Below are 23,744 nucleotides of genomic sequence, written 5' to 3'. Positions count from 1 at the left end.
TTCAGTTTTCCCAACACCATGTGTTGAAGAGACTGTCTTTTTCCCATTGGATATTCTTTTCCTGCTTTGTCAAAGATTAATTGAACATATGCTTGTGGGTTAATTTCTGGGTTTTTTTATTCTGTTGTCTTGATCTATGTGTCTGTGTCTATTTTTGTACCAGTGCCATACTATTTTGATCACTACAACCTTGTAATATAACTTGAAGTCCAGAACTGTGATGCCTCCAGCCTTGCTTTTCTTTTTCAAGATTGCTTTGGCTATTTGTGGTCTTTTATGGTTCCATAAAATTTTAGGATTGTTTGTTCTAGTACTGCGAAAAATGCTATAAAGTCGCAGGATAGAAGATCAATGTACAGAAATCTATTGCATTTCTATATACCAATAATGAAGCAGCAGAAAGAGAAATTAAGGAATCAATCCCATTTACAATTACACCAAAAACAATAAGATACCTATGAATAAACCTAACCAAAGAGGTGAAAGACCTGTATTCTGAAAACTATAAAACACTGATGAAAGAAATTGAAGAGGACATAAAGAAATGGAAAGACATTCCATGCTTATGGATTGAAAGAACAAATAATGAGTAAGTCAGAGGGGGAGACGAACCAGGTGAGATGATGGACTCTGAAAAACAAACTGAGGTTTCTAGAGGGGAGGAGGGTACGGGGATGGGTTAGCCTGGTGGTGGGTATTAAAGAGGGCACATTCTGCATGGAGCACTGGGTGTTATGAACAAACAATGAATCATGGAACACTACACCAAAACAAATGATGTAATATATGGTGATTAACATAACAATAAAAAATTAAAATAAAAAAACCAAATAATGTTAAAATGTCTATATTACCCAAAGCAATCTACACATTTAATGCAATCCCTATCAAGATCCTCCAGGCTTTTATTGCTTTCCATAACTCTGCCTTTTTGAGTAGTCTAGATCAATTGTTTTCTAGATTGTCCCATATCCTGAATTTGTTTGATTATTCTCATAATTACATTTTGCTTCAATATTTTTGAAAGGATACTGCATCTGTGATATTGTGTTGAACATTTATCTGATTGCAAATTTTTAAATTCTAATCCCACATTGAGTGTAGAAGATTAGGCTGAAAAATGATTTTCAATCAGAACTTTTGAGAGCTTTGAGTCAGTGTTTTCATCACTACATATTGGTGCTGAGAATTCCTGCTACTTGTATGTGACCTAGTTTTATTTTATTTCATTTCACTTTTTTCTTTCCTTTCAGGATGCTTTTACAAACTTTACATCTGGTGTTCTGAAATTTTATAATGCTGTGCCTTTGTGTGTGGTGTGTCTCTTTTCATTCAGTATGCTGGGTAGTCAGGGAGCTCTTTTAATTGTGGGAGCTTGTGTTCTCCAGTTCTGGCAAATGTCATTGTACTTTTCTTCTCTCTTTCTAGTACTCTTACTAGTGAGATATTGGATCTTCTTTGTTGCTGCATTAATTTTATCTTTGTGTCTAATGTGATATCTCTTATTCTTTTTGTTTTACTTAATGGGGGAATTCTTTAAAAAATCAATCTTGCAACCATCCTGTAAGATGTATAACTTTATTTACACACCTATACCCCCTCCAACACACACATGAACAGCTATTAGAGTGTGCACAGGAGGCTCTTGTGTTCTCAGGTGAAATTTAGGCATCCTTATTCTCAACTCAAGGCTTCACCTCCCCTCTGGTGGAACAACAGTTAACATCATAGCTGGAATTTCCCATAGCTGAACAGGCCAGGCTCTCTATCTTGGAGATCACTGGGTCAGTAACTAGGGCATTAATTTTATTTGCCACAGGTATCTCAGGGGCTGCCCACATCTTTTCTAGCATCCATGCTATTGTTCTCCACCAAAATTCTAAAAATATGGCTTCATTAACCCTCAGTTGTTACTCTAGACTCAAGAGCTCTAGCTTCTAACAGGAAGCAAGCAAGTTTTGTTTTGTTTTGTTTTGTTTTTGTGTTTGTGTCCCCACACAAGAAGAGCCAAGGAGGGGGGCAGGTACATATTTTCATAGCCTTCAACCCCCTAAATTTCCTATGTTTTCCCTGTTTCTATCTGTTGAAATGCTACTGATATCTAAAGGTTATTTTATATTATACAATCTTCAGGAAAATTTTCCTGCTTCTTTCAAGCTTATGGTAAGCCCTTGTCCTCTGAATTCTAACAGCCTGTGGTTTTTATCTCACCAGTACTTAGAACAGTACTGAACATGTACTGTATTTTTTTATAATTTTCTCTCTTTTTAGAATTGAAGCTCCTGAAAAGCATGGACTATATCATAGTTAATCACCTTGTTTTGATGCCTTATGGTGTTTAGCATAATTTATTCCATAGAATATTTTCTCAATAAATATGTATTGAATTGTTAAGTTAGCACAAAGGAGAGTATTCTCATCTAGAGTAGATATGGATTGACTCAAATCAATCACCACTAAAAGAGAAATATTTCAAATGATGATTATACAGTAGTATTATCTCTACGAAGAATAGCTTTACCATTTAGCTTGTGGAGGACTATTACATTTTCCCTCCTCACACGTTCACTTTTTTTTAAAAGTCTTATACCGAAAATCCATAGAACATATAGAACTCTTTCCTGGCAACGCACAATTTCATAAAGTATATTGGGCAGTGGTTCCCAAATAATTGTCCTTACTATAGAAGGGAAAGTAAATGTGGAGACTTATACATAATTTATTTTTGTTTTCTAACATTTGATATAAGTTTATATAGTTTTCTTAGGACAAGTAAAATTATGAATCATGATGGTAATGTTCTAAGATAAATCAGTAAAATAGACATGCTCCCTAAAATGCCAGTCAGTATCTGCAAGAGATTCAACTAAAATATGAATATTCAATAAGAAATCAAAACATTTTTCCCATTTTTGCTCCAGTGTTTCTGCTGTTTCCTTTGAAGAAATTGCTTTTTTAAAAAAGATTTTATTTATCTATTTAACAGAGAGGGACACAGCAAGAGAGGGAACACAAGTAGGGAGAGTGGGAGAGGGAGAAGCTGGCTTCCCGCTGAGCAGGGAGCATGATGCGGGGCTTGATCCCAGGACCCTGGGATCATGACCTGAGCCGAAGGCAGACACTTAAGGACTGAGCCACCCAGGCGCCTCTACTTTTTTTTTTTAAAGTAATTTCTGTGCCCAAGGTGGGGCTTGAACTTACCACACTGAGATCAAGAGTCACATGCTCTTCTGACTGAGCCAGCCAGGTGCCCCTGAAGAAATTACTATCTTATGTCTCAGCCTATTCACACATTTGTACGAAAAATTATGACTTTTTTGACGATAGATTTTCTTTATTAATGACCCCAGCTGTATTTCTTAGATACAGGGGTTTTGAACTCAAATATTTAGAAGAAAACAAGTTAAGATTGCTTGATCCTGCAACTCATTACGAGCAACATACCACAAGGTGCAACAGCTTGGCAAAGGGGGAAGAAGGCAAGGGGAGTGAGGGACGGAAGATAAAAAAAAGGAATCAAGTTGATCAAGTGGGATTCTTTTTTTTTTCTTTTTTTAATTCTTAAGAAGTATGAAGTCCTTGCCAGCACAGCTCATTTCTGCAGATTATTTCCAAACATGTACAAAATGGAACCAAAACCGAGAACCCATTAAGAACCTGAAGCCGCGCAACATGAAAAGCTACGATTACCCAGTAGCCTTCCATTGCCAGCAGCTTCCTCCTCTTGTCCCCGAGAACTAGTGGTACGGAAACGGTCTCCTCTGGGATTGTTTTCATTTCTTTTTTCTCGACTTCTGGGCATGTGCGGTTCAGCACCTTGAGGAAGTCACTGTTTTTGCCAGCATCGTGTGTGAATCTAGCCCTAGAGCACTTGATGTGGTAGTGCAGATGGTCCCAGAATGTGTGGATCGGTGATGATGTTGTCTCAAGCACTGGCATTGGTGTGGTGAGGGAACAGCACGAAGGTCATGGAGCCAGTGTTGTCACCCATCGCAGCATCCGTGTCTTTCAGCTCCAGAGGAGGTTCCCAGTGGCTAAAGAGGACCTGTGGGGCTGTGTAGCTGGCTCTGTGTCCTTTGAACTCCTGCATGAACACTTTTCCAATGACCACAAAGTCGTCATCCTTAAACACTGTGCTGAAGATTACTGTGGCTCTGTCCTTTTTAGACTCAACATACGTGGTCTCCTCATCCCTCTAATGGATAACTGCCTCATTTTCTCCTTCCTTGCCCTCTTCTTGGAATTGAAAGTATTTTTCAAAGACAGAAGCAAAACAATTTAGTGTCAATATGCCAGCCTGATGCACAATGGAATCCTTGGATGCCGGCAGATTTTCAAGGTCACAGAGTAACGCTGTATCCTGATTGGGGATTTACCAAGAAACTCCTATACACCCTCTTTAATAACTAATCAGGCACCATGTGCCTGAAGTTCTTTGTAGAATTTCAAGGAAGTACTCACCATCATTTTTGTTTTGTCTCCACTGGGATCTGAAATATGATAGAGGACTCCATCGAAATCTGCAAATGTTACTTCTACTGCTTCTTGTTTGTTACCAGTGGCCACGTTTTTGAACTTGAGTGCAAGTGTCTCCTCGATGATGCCGTTGTTCACCTCCAGCAGGATTATGGCAGCGCCTGGCCCTCAAGCCCGAACCCAGCCTGCCTAGCCACGGCTCATGGTCCAAGACTATTTTAGATGCTAATTAAATTATCAGGGTCTCAGAGTAGAATTTTCTATATCTGATGTCCCAGTGAAAGGGAAAAACGACTTCTGCAATTAAAAGTTTTAATGTTATTTCTTTCCAGCTGAAACAGATGATTTGGCATCTCTCACAAAAAAACAAAATGCCCAAGGAAAAAAGATTCATTGTTTTCTGGAACATGGTCATGAAGAACATCACTTCTATCTTGAATTCCTTCATATCTGTGAAGTTATAAATTCTTTAGTTTTCTCTTTTTTGAACCAAATTAAAGATCCTTACAAGATCCTTAAGAAATGCAATCTTGGCTATTTTCCAGATCTTCATCAAGTCCTCTACAGTTTGCTTAAGTCACAATGTGAAGTGTAGCCTGTTGTGAAGGCTACCGTGTGAAAGAAGAGGAGGATTTCTTTGTAGTTCCCCATGAATTATACATCACTTTATACATACACTTTATACTGGGAAAGGCAGCATACAGGGTAGATGTGTATTACTATAAGCACATAGTTATACAAAGCCAGCCCTTTTCCAATCTGCTTTGGAAAATACATTTCTCTGCCTTAATATGCCCACTAATTTTTCAATTTGATTTAAGCACTTCATCTTGAACTATGATTTCTGCACCAATTTTGGGTTTCAGATCTAAATAATGGCTCTCTCTACATATAGGCTTACAATAATAGTAATTCACCAAAGTGTATATTAACCACTGAATTTATTATCCAAGCAATAGAGATAAAAGAAGAACAAGACTTAATTCCTGTCTTTGAGAGGTTCTCAGCCTGTGTGTTCTGATAAGTGTTTAACAAATGCCTCTTCAAAAAAAGTATATGCATGTGTGTATGTGTGTGGTGTGTGTGTGTATGTATACATAGTTTCACTATAAATCTTACTGACATAAGCACACAATTTACAAATAAAAATCAAATTTGTAAATATGTATAAATTTAATTTATACTTAAAATAAAACTATAATTAATATTAAAATAAAATTTATTGCACACAACTTACAGATAAAATATCTAATTTATTTTGTTTTATACACATACAACTTCAGTGTGACTTGCTATCTCTTGTAAAGTCATTTTTTATAATTCTGATATTGCAATGATACCACAATAAACCACAAAACAGATAAAATATGACTACCATCTTTTTTTCCCAAGACACTCTGTGAATTTTAATTAGCATAAATACGAAGAAAATACACCTAGGAATATCCTAATAAAACTGCTGAAAATCAAAATTCAAAGGCATCCAGGAAAAACTGGTATATTATCTTCAAAGTGAACAAAAAGAGACAAAGCAGAATTTTTCAACAGAAATGTGGAAGCAAGAAGACAATGGAATGACATCTCCTGTGTGATGACTATCTTACTCAGCAAATAAGACACCCTTGTATTGATGAACATTATAAATCTGACACGAATGTCATTTGAAATTTTCATTTATGTTGGCAAGTAAAATAAAAGGAAAACCTCAAATATGTATGTCAACTTTATTTATTTGTCAGTTATGTGAGCAACTTTGTTCTGAATTGGACAATGGCTTTCACATACTAGGAGAACATTTCCTCAATTTTGTGTTCTGTTCACACTGTAAAGGCTATAGGCATAACACAATTTTAAGTTAAATCTGCATTAATATTTTCTCCATAGTGTTCTTAAATCTACGTAACCAATAACAAAAGATCAAGTCCTAGCTTTTAGCGTTTGCTGGTATCTGTGGTGTAAATACTCTTACCATGGCTGATTTCAAGCTATCAACATGAAAAGCAACGAATTTGGGAAGAGATGAACAGTAGCACACCATTATATGTTATTTCCACCATACAGAAGCAACAGACATAAATAACCTAGAGCATAGATTGTAATAAAATAATCAGATAATGATGAACTTGAAAATATTAACTATCTCTGTCTTTCATATCATTTATTTAAATTATTTAAATTTTATTTTATTGTTATGTTAATCATCATACATCATTAGTTTTTTATGTTTTTTTATTTTAATTTATTTTTTTATTATGTTATGTTAATCACCATACATTACATCATTAGTTTTTGATGTAGTGTTCCACGATTCATTGTTTGCGTATAACACCCAGTGCTCCATTCAATACATTTTAAGTTAGTTTAATTTAATTTTTAATAATAGCTGGGTTTAGCAACCAATTCACAAAAATCCTAAACATTTCACAAAGCGTCTCGTGAGCCAGCACAAGTCAGTTGTAGCACACCCCTGCTCTTGGCCTATCACATACAGGAGACCAATAGATGTCTGAAAAATTGAAATGCCAATGGGAAGCATTTAATAACCTAATACCAGTATTAGAAACTATAATAACTAACATGTTTTTATCAACTAAAGAGAAGCAAAAATGTCTTATGATGCTAGTAAATTATCATGGCTTCCAGAAGAAAATCATTTGGAAATTTAAATGATATGAAATGTCATCCTCACTTTGTTATATACCTATACTTTCTTCGAAGACTTTTAAATTTAACAAGCACTGGTGACAGATTTAACGTTTGGTCATTATTCTCATTTGAGGTTTTATTTTCTGTAAAATGTCAGTGGGTATTAAAAGAAAATAAAAGGAAATAATATGGAATTTTCTAACACAATTGAGAGAAAAAGAAAATAAAGACGATATGTAATCAAGAACCATTAAATATTCTAGAATTAAGTAATTTAATTATGAGGGTCAAGATCATAAATTTGCCAGCAAACACTAAAATATTAGGTACAGAAGCAATTTGCAAATGTTGCCCTTCAATGGTATTGAATGTAATTAACAGGTCAGATAGGAACCTGACATTTAACTTTCTTTATGAAGTGTGGTTAATTCTTATAAACATATGTTCCTTTTTTAACTTAATGTGTTAAATCATAAAATGCATAAAATCCACTTCATATATGATCTTTTGTTATTATAATAACACTTCCTGGTAATAATACAAATTTAAAAACATATAAAATATTATTAAAACAAAAAACTAAACACAGAATGCCAATGTTTTAATAGTCAGTATTCCCATAGGATGTAATAATCAATGCTTATGACAAGTATGTCCTAAAGTATGGATTATTTATGCTTTCTCATGTTTCTTTTCTTAAAAGTTTTATTTTTATGTGAACATCTCCCTACTTTTCATCATGCATTCCCTGTTTGGTACTGTAGAGATGAGTTTCTTACAATACAGAAGGGATTTTAATAGTAAGTTCCATTTCTTTTTTCCCACGGAAAGAAGGACTGCCTATTACAGATTGCTGGTTGGTTTGGAGCAGCATGGTTTGGATACTCCCCAATGTGTAGCTTTTGTTACTGACGCAGTAGGTCAGTTCACTCACTCGCTGTGGGAAGTCATTATCTGTTCAAAACCATCCTACAACATAATGGTCCACGTAATCGGTGGGGATTCACTGCACCTAACAGCCTAACTCTGCAAGGAGGCAAAACTTGAATTGTCAGAAAGTTTTCTATGGAAATCAGTGAGTAAGTCCCTAATAAGGGGTATTTTATAATACCTTCATTTTCTGTGTAGATTGTAGCTATTAATCAGCTTTTCCCATTTATATGTACAATCTACATGAAGGTTAGAAATTGCATATTTCTGAGACCTAACTTCTGTGGATATTAAAAGCTCCCAAAGAACTGTAAGACCATTTCTACCAAGTAGATAACTCTTATTCATGAACATGTTTTTTTTCCTGTTAAAAAACTGTATAATAAAGTACATCACAAACTCTAGATTAATAAAAATAATAAAATTTGGTGCTTGGTGAAGACAGAGGGAAGTAGTAGCTATTTACAAAATGCTTCCATGGTATAACTTAAATTGGATATCCTGTAATATTTTAGTTAGTTTTCCCCTAACATGCCATAAAATGTTGTTAACTTTGTGTTTCTGAAGAGGATTCATTTGTCAATAGGTTTCCCCCACCCCATTTTTATAAATGCCTCTTAACACTTTAGAAATCGGGCAGCAGTATGTTCAATCTAATTAATGAACAGAACTATGACTAATGAAACTGGAAATTTACAGCAATGTACTAATGAATGTTAGTTTGCTAATGGATCCATTTTAAATGGATGCTTTGTGTACTTCGCATCATAAGTATCAATTTTGCTTCAGAATAGAACCCAAAGCAAATGCTTTAAAATCAGCATTATAAGTCTTTAAGGCCTTCTAACTCACTCAAAAGAAAAAGAGATAAAATTGGTAAACACTGTCATGACTAAGAATAGGATCAAGTTTTAGAAGACAATTCATGTTGTTCATTCATAAGTACCAAAAGGCTAAAGATGAATAGCAGGGCACTGTCATAACTTCATATATTTCTAATCATAGGTACCCAGTGGGCTGGCCACACAGGGGGAGAGTTTCTTTTTTTAATGTCTTTTTACCTCCAATAATCTATCTAGTTGCCTTGAGGCTGCTGTTATTTCAGGCTCTAAGAAATGAAAGCCTAAAAAGTTGTTAACATCATTGTAGCTGATCAGATTCAAATGATCTGATTCAACCTGTGCATGGCAGGGCATAAATTAGAAAACAAAACAAAACAGAATCTGAAATCTTAACATCCCATAATGACTCTTGCCACACTTCTTGGCGATATGATTTTGGTTGTGGAAGCAGGGATTTTAATAGCTTGCAGAACAAGAGTATGATGGCATGATGTATCTGTTTAATATTTTTCAGTATTTCTCCCCCAAAACTATTTGAGCTCTGATCTTTAGTAACATTTTTTTTCAGTTAAAAAACAGTTTAAGAATCTATCCTTCACATTCATAAATAAAGCAATTTTGGTATTTAGTTTTATACAATTATCACTTCTAATAAATTATTCATCAGGCAAATGCATATCAAAATGAAATAATGATTTCATATTAGCCAGTTAAGTAATCTTCATTTTTGTAGTGATTTTTTTTCTGTTATATGGTACTATATATAAGCAAAATTATTTTATTATCCAAAGGGGAAAGAATTTCTAATCTGTACAGATTACTATGGTTAGAAATATAGCAAGATACAACAATGCCTTTCTTTTCATCCTTAACCTTCTGATACTTCTAGTGAAAAATATGAGTTGTCTTCTAAAACTTGGTCCTGTTCTTAATCATGACAGCATTTACCGATTTTATTTTTCTGGATTTTTTTTTTTTTTCTGTTTCAGCGGTGCTTATTTTCATGGAGAAGATGTAAACATTCACATTAAGTTAATAATAAAATATTTATTTTAACATTGAGTAGGGAGGGGTCTCACTGCTGAATTAGCTTTAGTTCTGATCTTTACTAGTCTACTTTTTAAACTACTCTCACCTACTCTGGTCAGAATTTGCTTTTTTTTTTTTTTTAAGCTAGCTCAGGCTCTCCTTGGGGTTCATGATTCGAGGTATGTTGGAAACCCGCAGCGTGCCAGACTGAGCAGGCAGGGACCCTCCATCTTCACTGCAACCAGACTAACTGTATTTTAAGTTTTACATGAGATTTCTTTAAAAACTTCAATCTAAAAGGTTTCATAAACCATGGTAGAGGACACGTAAATATCTTCACGTGTTCTATTGTAACTCCCAAATGTTAACTATTTGGGCTAAAGATATCAGTTTGCCATATTGAAACTCAAATTTCTTTTTTTTTCTTTTTTTAAAAGATTTTATTTATTCCTGAGAAACAGAGAGAGAGAGGGGGAGAGAGAGAGAGAGAGAGAGAGAGAAGCAGATTCCCTGCAGAGCAGGGAGCCTGATGTAGGATTCGATCCCAGGACTCTGGGATCATGACCTGAGCTGAAGCTAGACACTTAACCAACTGAGCCACCCAGGCACCCAGAAACTCAAATTTCTATCAAAGGATCATTCAGATTGCTGAATTATTCTATTAACTATTCATTTACTCTGTGGCAACTCATTTCTCTCCAAATTTAACACTGCACTGGCTTATAATGTTAAAATTCCTATTGTATTTCATACTTGGAGACTTTATGTATCCTAGTGCAGTGCTTTCCAATAGATCTTTCTGTGATGATGGAAATTTTCTGTGTTCTGTGCTGTCCAATATGGTAGTCATAGTCAGATGTTGCTGTTGAGTACATAAATGTGGCTGGTGTGACTGAAGAACTGAATTTTTAATTTTATTTAATTTTAATTAATTTTAATTTTAAGATTAAGTGGCCATACTGAACACTGAAGCACTTAGTGAATATATATATATATGAAATATTCAGCTGTCAGAAATTTTTTAATGTCTGCTTTCTTTTTCAGTTCAAACTTAAAGAGAAAAAGCCAAAAGATTTAGATTTTATGTGATTTCATTTTGATAGCAAAAATGATGTATCTTTTGAATCTACCGTCCACTCTGCCTTCATCTTTTCTGTCTCATTGTATAAGTTATCCTTGATTTTCTCTTTTGATTTTGAGTGATTTTGCTTTCCAATGAATGAAATGGACTGAGAACTTGGAGGGCATTTTTAATAAACTGACTTTTTTGGGGAGTATTCACAACTAAAATGAAGATACCATTAATGACATAATAATCTTTGATCGTTCTGAGAAAATTTCGATATGTAAACATCCACACAATAGCAAAGAGCAATGAGCTTAGCGGAAATGAAAAACACTTTCTGATTCTGCACTTATCCTTCTTATAATCATTTTTAAAAGATTTATGTATTTGCTTATTTATTTGAGCAAGAGAGACAGCACGCAAGCAAGGGGAGGGTCATAGAGAGAGGGAGAGAGAGAATCCCAAGCAGATTCCCCGCTGAGTGTGGAGTCAGATGCCAGGCTCCATCTCACAACCCTGAGATCATGACCTGACCCAAAATCAAGAGCCGGATGCTTAACCGACTGAGCCACCTAGGCGCCCCCCTTCTTATAGTCATTTTAAAAAATTAACAAAAGAGGAGACAAATAGACCCATATGTGTGAATCTTCAGTGATTTCCAAGACTGCTGTCTTAAAGCACCCCTTCTGTTGTCAGTTCTGCTATATTCCTTATTGTTTCCTTATAAACTAATAGAATGACCTCTGTGTTTTATGCTTGAGGAGGCTTTCAACATTCATGAAATTGATAATGAAGAGTTTTTTTTTCAAAATGAACTTTATTATTTTTTTGTACTTTCATGTTTTTATTTAAATTCCAGTTAGTTAACATACGGTGTACTGTTAGTGAAGAGTTATTTTAAGAATAAATAAGATTACTGTGTGGAAAAGGGTAGAAGTCACCAGAAACATGTTATGTGTGATAGCATCCATTTTTTTAAAGAACCAAAACAACAAAACAACATTCTTGCCACAAGGAGGATATAAAGAAAGTCAGGATTGAGAAGAGCATCACAAGAGATGAAAGGTCAGTTTTTAAAACTCTTTGTTATGCTTAAATCTGAGACCAGTGAATAAAGGCTACCTTTGTTCCAGTAAATGGTATCAGAAATGAAGGAAGCAGAATGGTAGTAGTGAGTCTTGTACAAAGACTGGTAAATATAGAGAACCACAAAGGGAACAAACCAGACCGGTCTACTGCCTTAGATTTCTGTTAAATCTCCTTGGTTAAGACTCTTCTATTAAAAAAGAAAAAGACTCCTCTAGCCATGTAGCACATAGTGGGCTTTTCTGAACTTCCACTGTTCTTTTTGTACGACCGTGATTAGCTACAGGTACCGTCGGTTATCCCCATTCACCTCGCTAATCCACCAGGGTGCTCTGCTCACCAGCTCTGGCCCATTTCTTTGGAAAGCAATCAAGTGTTCCCACACAAATCCATCTTCTGATTCTATGCCTCTATATTTCCCTTCTAAGCCTTTAACATTTCTTTATTTCCCTGTCTTGTATTTTCCTTGTTTACCAGGGAGTAACTGCCTCCCTCTTCTCATTTATGACCAAAAGAAGAACAAGCCAAAAAAAAAAAAAAAAAAAAGAACTAGGAGACAATAAATCATCCCAGGGATAGTCAAATTTGACAAATGTTATAGTTCTTTCCAAGGTCAAATTCCCATGTTTCTGATTTTATCTTGAGTAGCCTTGTATATAAATGGTGTTATGATATGTCTATAGTAAAAACAAGATAAACTATGATAGTAATTATAATGTTATTGCTATTATTAGCATAGCAAACAGAAATATACAGAGATAAAATTTTATAATATGTCATAGAACAGTAAAGAATTTTGAGTGACATATTTTGGGATCTGTGCTAAACACCTTCCATAGATTACTCTGTTAATTGTTAGGAGGCTACTACTTTTATGCATACTCATTTGAGGATATCCTTATATAATTTCTTTTTTTTTAAAGATTTTATTTATTTATTTGAGAAAGAGAGAGTACAAGGAGAGGAGGAGCAGAGGCAGAGGGAGAAGCAGACTCCCCGCTGAGCAGGGAACCCGATGCGGGGCTCTATCCCAGGACCTTGAGATCATGACCTGAGCCGAAGGCAGACGCTTAACCGGCTGAGCCACCCAGGCGCCCCCCCCTTATATAATTTCTAAAGTAAAGTACTAAGTAGGGATGCCTGAGTGTCTCAGTCAATTAAGCGTCTGCCTTGGGCTCAGGTCATGATCTCAGGGTCCTGGGATTGAGCCCTGCAACCCTGCATTTGGCTCCCTGCTCAGTCGGGAGCCTGCTTCTCCCTTACCCTCTTCCCTCCCCACCTCCCCACTTGTGCTCATACATGTGGGTGCTCTCTCAAATAAATAAAATCTTAAAAAAAAAAAAAAGTACTAAGTACCTAAAGGACCAATGACTGAACTTCTGAAGTTCTTGAATAACCCTGTATTTTCAAAATTTATACTCAATTTCCCAACTCCTGCAACTACTAATAGTTTCTATATAGTGATTCCTACATCAGAGATAATATATGTGTCCTACTGCAAGAGCCCAAACTTTATAATTTGACACACAGATGGGAAAGATGCTCGGAGAAAAGGGAACAGAACCATCAGCTAAATAACACACGGCTAAACTGCCCATGATGCAATCCATCACATTTTTGCTAAACAAACATAACACCTAAATGCTGAATAGTGCTGGATTTCACCTGGAAAAGGAGTAATGAGCTGTTAATTCAATTCTAGGGATTAACCAAATTGGCACACTCTGATGGAAGGGCCTGCTAGCAGAAAAAACTTGAGGGAAGTGTATTAGTTTGCTAGAGCTGCTATAACAAAATACCACAGACTGGGCGGTTTAACAGAAATTAGTTTTCTCATCGTTCTGGAGGCTAGAGGCCCAAGATCAAGGTGTAAGAGGTTCAGTTTTTTCTGAAGTCTTTCTCCTTGGCTTGTACATGGCTGCCTTCGCGTTGTGTCCTCACTTGGGCCTTTCCTCTGTGAGTGCATTCCTGGTGTCTGTGTCCCAATCTCCTTTCTCATAAGGATACAAGGTATATTGGATTAGGGCCCATCCTAACAATACCATTTTAACTTAATTACCTCTTTCAGGCCCCTATCTCCAGATACAGTCATATTCTAATGTACTGAGCATTAGGGCTTCAACATAGGAATTTGAGGTGGGCAAGACACAATACCGGCCATAACAGGCATAACCACACATCACAGGCAAGAGTGGGAAGGCCCTGAGACATCACACATCTAGGACCGGCATGTAGGCCAAGTCTCTCAGATTGCCCTAGGTCTGTAAGTCCCATTCAACATTTGATGGCACATAGATTGTTCTGCAAGATAAGGATTACTTTTCCCATTTTGCAGATGAGAAGAGTAAGTTTCGTGGGGTTTAAGTAACTTGCTCAAGATCTCACAGATCAATAGATAACAGACAAGACTTGACCTAGCTTTAGCTGATTCTAAATCCTAATCTTTTTCCATGAAATCAGTGTGCTAAATTTGCTTTTCTATAAGCCAAATATCCAACACAATTGTAACTGAAATACTAAAAGATATGTTACTCAATTGCATTATTTTTAAACTTTCATTCCATTAGCTTTCTCCAATATTTGTCTCTAATATTACAGACTTTAACAAACTGAAAACCTAATTATTTCACTTGACAAGTGTATTTTGAGTGTCTGCAAGGTGCCAGGCAGTATTTCAGTGATTGTGATACACGAGTAAATAAAACAAAAATCTCTGTATAAATTGAGATGATATTCTAGTTGCTGGCTTATAGTGGAGATAAAGAATAAACAAAATGATTGAACTGAGTATATATTATGCTATATGGAGATAGATATCTGGAAAAAAATTAGAGCCAAGTTTTTGGGATGGGGCAGTGGGTGTGGAAATTTTAATAAGGTAATCGGGGCAGGCTTTCCTGAGGCAGATTTATAGTACTGTTTGAATAAGATGTGTTTTGGACTGCAATAATAGTAATAATAGTAACTTAAAAAGACTTACAGAAGTTACTGGGACTGAAGCTCTTAGTTCACTTTCATTGGCTATTTTATTCAAGACCATTTTATTCATGGCTATGTATGTGTCTGAAAACCAACTAGAAATACATTGGATTTGGTGGTTCACAGACTGGAAGGAAAGGCAGCTCTAAGAATGCAATAAACACACCATTCGTGTCGTTCTTCCTCACTCTCTCCCCTCTCCATCCCTTCCCCTTTCCTATTCTTTCAATTTCTCATCTTTCTGTCTTTCGGGTATCTCTGCTTTACAGGGTACATAGGCCCTCACTGCTCCGTAGTCACATTAGTTAGCAGCTAACCACAGAGAGAAGAAGTTTCTCTCTCAGCTTCGGTTTTCAAACTTTAGTGATCAGTGAGGATCCTATGCTTCTCTTCGTACCCATCATTACTTCTGGGGGGTGAGGAGTCCTGACTTGAACGGTCTGGTACCCTCAAAACTGTCTGAACACTTCTCAGAAAGAAGGGGGTGGTATTTTGGACAGGTAATAGTAACTGTTGAGTAGAATGTATATAAACATCTTTTTTTAGGCAGAGAAGAGATTATAACTTACAGTCAGTCCTCTCCACTGAGTTAGTCAGTAATGGTCATGCTAAACAAATTGCGGATCATTTGTTTATATTTGTGTAGTGTTGAGATTTGTATTTTCTTCCCCAGGACGATACGGAAAAAGAAGAAAGTATGGAGATGGGAGGAAGTGTGGGGACTGGTCCAGACGTGCAGAAAAAGCTTCGAATCTGTTGCCCACATCTCCAATTAATGTGTGTTGTAACATTGTGTGGTCGACTGATAATGACTCCCAAAAATATGTCCATGTCCCAGTCCCAGGAATCTGTAAACGTTACTTTATTTAGAAAAAGGGATTTTGCAGATGCAATTAAGTTAAGGATCTTGAGATAAGGAGATTGTCCTGTGTTAATCTGAATGGGCTCTAAATACTGTCACAAGTGTCCTTAAGAGAGAGAGGCAGAGGTTGATTATGCAAGTGCGCGTGCGCACACACACACACACACACACACACACACACACACACACACACACACACACACACACACACACACACACCACAAAGACAATATGACCACAGAGGCAGAGGCTGCAATGATGCTGTCATAAGCCAAGGAATCTGACAGCCACCAGAAGCTGGAAGAAGAGTCTCTCCAGAGTTTCCAACACCTTGATTTTGAACTTCTGGACTCTTAGAACTCTGAAAATAAAGTTAAGCCACTTAATTTGTGGTAATATGTTACTGCAGCCATAGGGAACTAACACAGATTTGGAGAAGTAAAAAGGCAACAATGTAACTGGAATTCTCAGTGAGGTGAGAAGCTAGAAGCTGTCTGCATTAAAACAAAACACCTGATCCAGGGTTTCTGGTCGGGGCTGCAAAAAATACATTGATGACCTGTCCCATTATTCATGAGTGGGGCAAGAGAGTATTTCAGCTTCACGAGCTCACCAAGCCTGAGTCCTATGTGTGCTGCGGCCTTTGTGTTCCAGAAGTGAGCAGGTGAGCCTATGATTACTTCCCAGGACTTGTCTCTCTCTAATTGAGGTACAAGTTGGAGAATCAAGGGTTATAAACCCAGACTATGTTTAGAGCCATACAAGGGCAGGATTTTAGGAACTCATAGAAGTAACTGTCCTTCGGGTACGGACTGTGTCTTACTTACATTGCTTGGCATCAGCCTTCCCACTTGATGCAGGATCTTACAGAGGACCTTGCTGATGGTTTTTATAAATCTTTGTAATTGATTATTGAAAGAAAATGCTGCATTGGCTGTGGAAGCTACTTACCGACTGTGGAATGGATCTAAGTCAAGAAATAATAGAAACAAGAAAAAGTTAGGAGTACATAGAGGGATCTAACAAGCATGAATTTAAGGAAATGTTTCTTAAACTGTAACTTTGAAGGCCAGTGTAAGGTATTGAAATGATAGCAGTGTTTTTCAACCCACAGAGTTAATGGATGGGATATTTTCAATGTGAAGTTTTTCCTCCAGATATTTTCATTACAATTTTGACTTTACTATCAAATCTATAATAGAATTTAATGTAACAATATCTGTTTGAGCCCAAATGATATTTTACATCTAACAAGTTAATATTTCATGAAATTTTGCAAAGATTACTTCCAGGCACTCTCTTCTTTGAAGTAGTTTGACATGTATGGATTTATGTTATCCTATGTATAAGAGATTATTTTTATGCTCAAGGATGTATGAAAATAGAATACCAAAAGGGATTAGGTATAACATACTTTCTAAAGAAATGCTTTAGAAGTTAGATATCAAAATGAGTTAATAAAATCTCTTGATATTTTTCCTGAGCACCATCCTGAGATTCTAATTTAATTGGTCTGTACTAGGCACTGAGCGTTGGGAAATTCTTAAAGTTCTCCAGATTACAGTAATGAACAGACAGATTTGGGAACCACTGTTTTGGAGTCTTATTAGCCCTAGACTATGGAGGAAAATTCCTATTGAGGCTGACAGTTCATCAGAACTAGTCTACAGAAAAACCCCCACACAAACAAACAAAAGAGCAAAACAAAGAGAAACCAAAACAAAAAAATCCCCCCAAACCAGAGCCTATAACAAAATATCTGCCATGAGAACCTAGGCAGCGCCCAAGGCCATCAACTTGAAATCATGCATAAAAATCAGTAGATTCTTTGAAAAATTTACTTTAATGCACAATTAATTGCATTAATCAGCAAATAACTCAGATCTGGGAATGCTGATCAGGAAATAAACAGCAATCCATTTTATTGAAATGTGAGACCTTAAAAAAATAGCTCTTAAATAATTATCCCTCCTTCCTGTCACTTCTAGATCTTGCTATCTAAATTTTTAACAGCTTTATTCAACTATAAGTAATACATGGTATACCCCACAAAACATTTTTCAGGTATACAGTTTGTCACAGGAATGCACAATCAAGACGATAAACCAATCCACCAGCCCCTGTCCCAGGCAACCCCAGGTCTGGTTTTTGTTCCTATAGTTTACATTTTCTAGAATTTTATATAAATGGATTCATTCACTATGTACTCTTTTTCATTTACCTTCTTTCACTTAGCATAATTATTTGGAGATCCATCCACACTTTGGCTTTCATCAAAGTTCATTCTTTTTTATTGCTAAGTAGTAGTCTATGGGATAAGTGCTTATCCGTTAATCTGCTCCACATGCTCTTGAGAAGAATGTGTTTAGTCTGCTGTGGTGGTTTACCCTAAACACAATGGTTAGGATGAGTTGGTAGTGCTGTTCAAGTCTTCTACATCCTTGCTGATTTTCTGTTTGCCTGTTCTGTCAGTTATCTAGAGAAGGATTGAAACTCTCACTATAATTGTTGATTTATCAATTTCTTATTACAATTCTCAGCTTTTACTTAAAGAATTTGAAGTGCCATTTTTAAGGGATTAAAAATTTAGGATTGTTATGTTTTATGATGTTATGTTATTGCTAATTGGCATCTTTATCATAGTGAAATTATCTTTTTTATCCCTTTGCTTTGAAAATTACTTTGATATTAAAATAGCCACTAAAACTTTTAAATAGCTTTCTTGACATATTTACAACCATCAAGTTCATATGTTCACAGGATACAAGACATTGTTTTTTAGTATATTTATGAGTCATGCCAACTGTCAACACAAGCTAATTTTTAGATTTTCATCATCCCCTCAAAAAAGCTTATGCCTATTAGCAGTCATTCTTCATTAACCTCATTCCTGCAAATCCCTGACTTATCTAGCCAACAACCAATCTCATTTCTATCTCTATAAATCGTTTATTCTAGACATTTAATATGGGCAGAACCACACATTCTGTAGTCTTTTGTAATTGGCTTCTTTCACCTAGCATAATATTTTTGAGTATCATCCATGTGGTCACATGTATCAGCACTTTATTCCTTTTAATTACCAAATAATATGGCATTGTAGGGACATACTACGTTTTCTTTAGTCGTCAGGCGTTGAGTATTCTACTTGGTGGTTATCATGCCTAATGCTGCATTGAGTATCTGGCTACAACTTTTTGTGTGGACATATATTTCATTTCTTTTGTATGTATTCTAATGAATGGAGTTGCTGGATGTATGTACCTCTATGTGTGGCATTTTATGGAAGTGGCAAACTATTTTCCAATCTCGATACACTATTTTACATTTCTACCAGTGATGTATGGAGGTTCCAGTTTTTTTCACATGCTTCCTATCAACTTTCTTTTGATTAGTAGGAGCATGGTTTATATTTTTACATCCTTTTGTATGTAACCTATTTGTATCTTTATTTATTTATTTATTTTAAAGATTTTATTTATTTATTCATGAGAGACAGAGAGAGAGAGAGAGAGAGAGAGAGGCAGAGGGAGAAGCAGGCTCCCAAGGAGCAGGGAGCCCGATGCGGGACTTGATCCCAGGACCCTGGGATCATGACCTGAGCTGAAGGCAGACACTTAACCATCTGAGCCACCCAGGCGCCCTGTATCTTTATATTTAAAGGACAATTTTTGTAGGCTGCATAAAGTTGGATCTCTTAAAATTACTCAATATGATGATCTTTGCCTTCTTTTAATGGGGTATTTAGAACCATTTACATTTTGTATCATTATTGACATGGTTAGGGTTAAAACTATCATTTTGCTATTTGTTTTCAATTTGCCCCATTTGGTCTTTGTTCCCCTTTTCACTCTTTTCTGACATCTGTTGAATTAATTCAGTATTTTTAATCAAACAACTTAATTTCCTTTGTTATTACTCTTATTGTTATTTTGGTGATATCTTTATAGTATAAAATTTAGGTTATCATAATCTACTTTCATGTGATATTTACTACTTCATTATTGTATAAGAATCTTTTATTAGTCTATTTCCCTTTCTCTATGTTGTTATGCTATTGTCATACAATTTATTTGTCATACAATTTATTTTCATATATCTTAGTCAATTTTGTTTTTAAGCAATATAAATATTAAGAAAATATTTTTGCTCATCTTGCACTTATCTAGTGCTCTTCATTCCATACATAGATCCAGATTTCCATCTACTATAACCATTTTACTTCTGCCTAATGAGCTGCGTTAGTAGTTTTTTGTAGTTTGAGTCCGTTGTTGATGAATCATTTCAGCTTTTGTATGCCTGAAAAAGTGTTTATTTCACCTTCATTTTTGAAAGATTTCTTTTTTCTGGGTATAGAATTCTAAGCTGACAGATTGTTTTCCTTTTTTCCCCCCAATACTTTAAAAATTGCTCCACTGTCTTTTTGCTTGCACTATTTCTGAGAAATCTGCTATTCCCCTGATCTTTGTACCCCTGCACATAATGTGTCCTTTTTCTCTGGCTGTTTTTACAAATTTCTCTTTATTGATGGTTGATCGGTTTGATTATGATGTGCTTGAGAATAGTTTTCTCTAAGTTTCTTGCGCTTAGGGTGCATTGTGCTTCCTAGACATATGGGTTTAAATAGTTTTCATGGAAGTGGAGACGTTTCAGCTCAAGTCTTTATCAAATAATTTTCTATCCATCCCTTTTTTCTACTTCTTTATACTTGGCTTCTTGAAATTACTCCATAACTCACTGTACGCTGTTTATTTTTTTGTTCTCTGTGCTTCATTGTGAATAGTTTCTATAATATTACTGGTCTTCAAATTCACTAATCTTTTCTTCAATGTCTTATCTTTTTTTTCTTCAATGTCTTATCTGCTATTAATCCCATCCAGTTTCTTTTCCATCTTATATATTGTAATTATCATACCTAGAAGTTTGACTTGTGTCTTTTTAAAATATTTTCCATGTCTCCACTTACCATTTTGAACAACTAGTATGTAGTTATAACTAGTATATAGTTTTAGTGTCCTAGATTACTAATTATAACACCTGTGCCAAATTCTGGGTAAGTTTTTATTGATTCTTCTCTTTATGATGTGTTGTGGTTTTCCTACTTCTTTGCATGCCTCGTATTTTCTATTGGATGCCACGCCTTGTGAATTTACCTTTTTCAGTGCTGGATATTTTTCATTTCATGTAAATAGTCTAGAGCTTTGTTCTGGGATGCAGTTTAATTATGGAAACCAATTTTTCTTTTCAACCTTGCTTCTAATATTTGTTAGGTGGACTAGAACAGTACTCAGCTTAGGGCTCATTATTTCCCACCACTGAGACTTTTGTATGTACCCTACTCAATGTCCCATTCATAATAAAGGATAGTTTCCAGTATGAAAATTGGGAACAGGTACTATTCCTAGTCCTGTGCAAGTGCTGGACACTGTTACTATTGATTCTTTTAGGCAGTAATCTTTTTCCCAAACTCAGATATTTATTCACATATGTGCTAATCAATATTCACAGATTCTAGAATTCACTGTGCATTTCTCTCATGTCCAGTACTCTTAGGATCTCTATCTGCCTTGGCTTCCCTGGACTCTCAGGTCAATTCAGGGAGTTTGCTGAGCTCTCCATGAGACTGTCCTCACTATATCACAGCCTAGAAACTCTCTCAAGCCTGTAAGCTGGGGCAGTTGCAGGGCTCATCTCATTTGTTTCCCATCTCTCAGATACCACTGTCCATCACTGACCAATGTCCAGTGTCATGAAGTTGTTGTTTCATATATTTTGTGTGCTTTTTGTTGTTTTAGGTGAAAGAGTACATCCAATTCATGTTTGCTCCATTTGGCCAGAAGTGCTTGTTATCTGAACTTAACAATCTGCTTGTAAGTATAGCCTTGTATCTTTATCTTTCACTAGATCATGAGTTTTTGACAGATAGATTCTTTCTGGGTTTTCATCTATTTTAAAGATTTTATTTATGTATTCATTTGAGAGAGAGAGTGTGGAGGGGAGGGCCAGAGGGAGAGGGAGAGAGAGAATCTGAAGCAGACTCCACACTCAGTATGGAGCTGATTTGGGGCTCAATCACATGACCCTGAGATCATGACCCGAGCTGATATCAGGGGTGGGATGATTAACTGACTGAGCCACCCAGGTGCCCCCTGGGTTTTCATCCTAATATCTGCCCCCATTGCCCATTGGTATATATATTAAATATTTCATAAATGCTTGATGAACTTGAACAGTTAAACTTCCAAGTAGGGATTTCTGGAATCTGATACATGGTACTTGACGTAATTTAGAAACATGAAAAGTTAGCCTCACCCCCCCAGCCTCATTTTATAACTATATCAAATATGGCTCACAAGGATTAAATATCTTTTCCCAAGCTAGTTAGAGTCCAATATAAAATGCAGTTCTGTTATATGATGTTAAGCAAATTACTTAATCAACTTGTGGTGGATGATTTCTATCCATTTATAAAATGGATATAGTAATACTGGCTCTAAATAAATGATTGTTATGTGGCTGAAATGAAAGCTCAGTTTGTGTGTAGTCAACAGTATTCTGTCAGCAGCTATCTAAAATATTAATGAAAACGGTGATTTTGCATATAGATAGTTTAATGTTCAAAGGACTCCTATGCTTTCAAAGATTTCAGTGGAAACAAAGCATAAGAGAATAGCCACTATATCTGTATTCAAAAGGGAAAGCAAAACATTCTTAACTAGACATCTGCTTATATATATAGTTTAGCAATGCTGATAACTATGATGGATACTAACCCATCGTTTATCTAACACTGCCACACCAAAAGTACTGAGCTCCCACACTGCTTTATTCATTTTTCTGCATGACTCTGTCCTTTATGTTCTTCTTAAAAACACAAAAGTTAAAATGGTCTGTCCATTCCTCTCATATAGTACTTTCCGAAATGTATCACAAAAAAAGGAGGGATGGGGTGGCCGGGTGATAGACATTGGGGAGGGTATGTGCTATGGTGAGCGCTGTGAATTGTGTAAGACTGTTGAATCACAGACCTGTACCTCTGAAACAAATAATACATTATATGTTAAAAAAAAAAAAAAGGAGAAGATAGCAGGAAGGGTAAAATGAAGGGGGGGAAATCGGAGGGGGAGACAAACCATGAGAGACTATGGACTCTGAGAAACAAACTGAGGGATCTAGAGGGGAGGGGGGTAGGGGGATGGGTTAGCCTGGTGATGGGTATTAAAGAGGGCACGTGCTGAATGGAGCACTGGGTGTTATACACAAACAATGAATCATGGAACATTACATCAAAAACTAATGATGTAATGTATGGTCATTAACATAACATAATAAAATAAAATTTAAAAAAAGAAATAAAATAAAGAAATTAGTTGAAAAAATAAAAAAAAAAGAAAATGTAGTGGTCAATGTATTGTAACCCCACGCCATGTAGGATATTGTTACTGCTAAATGAAATCCATAATTTGGATTTGATGAGCCTGCTGAGATTATGAAATATATATTTTTGTCAACCTCAAAAAAAAGCAGTTTTAATAGTAATTCTGAACCTTCTTGCATCTCATAATTTAAAATATTATGAAAATATAATTAAAATGGATTACCATTCTTAATTCATTTTCTGGTATTTTTTTTGAGATTTAAGAATTGTATTTATCTGCTAGGTTTTAGGGGTACCCTAAAAGTTAACCACTCTCCTTCTAAGTACAGAAGTCAAGCTCACTAAGGCACTTGCTCCTGGTAGATAATTCATGCCACGGCATTTGTAAAACACCAAACTATTTTGGAAAATATAAGCGCTCTTTCATTTCCTCTCATAGCACATTTCAGC

General features: G+C 35.8%; 1 protein-coding gene and 1 pseudogene across 3 annotated transcripts in view; both read right to left on the bottom strand.

Annotated features, from left to right (window-relative positions):
- The window catches only part of KHDRBS2 (KH RNA binding domain containing, signal transduction associated 2), a 567,172-nt gene that overhangs the window by 46,049 nt on the left and 497,379 nt on the right, over positions 1–23,744 (bottom strand). Inside the window, exons 8-9 of one of the 3 annotated variants that reach the window (XM_028097797.1) lie at positions 630–651; positions 16–36 (exon numbers count right to left, since the gene is read on the bottom strand). The exons of the other annotated variants lie outside the window; for them this stretch is intronic. Of the exons in view, the coding sequence (XP_027953598.1) occupies positions 16–36; positions 630–651 (43 nt within the window). The remainder of the gene's footprint in view (positions 1–15; positions 37–629; positions 652–23,744) is intronic. 3 annotated transcript variants of the gene reach the window in all.
- LOC114204580 (actin-related protein 2/3 complex subunit 2 pseudogene) lies at positions 3,562–6,514 on the bottom strand (annotated as a pseudogene).

The sequence above is a fragment of the Eumetopias jubatus genome, unplaced genomic scaffold (assembly GCF_037043125.1).
Source record: "Eumetopias jubatus isolate StellerSeaLion01/CBP00866 unplaced genomic scaffold, mEumJub1_p1.0 scaffold_6, whole genome shotgun sequence".
NCBI classification, from domain to species: Eukaryota; Metazoa; Chordata; class Mammalia; order Carnivora; family Otariidae; genus Eumetopias; species Eumetopias jubatus.
Note: the sequence above shows the minus strand (reverse complement) of the source record. Positions and strands in the feature narration are given on the sequence as shown.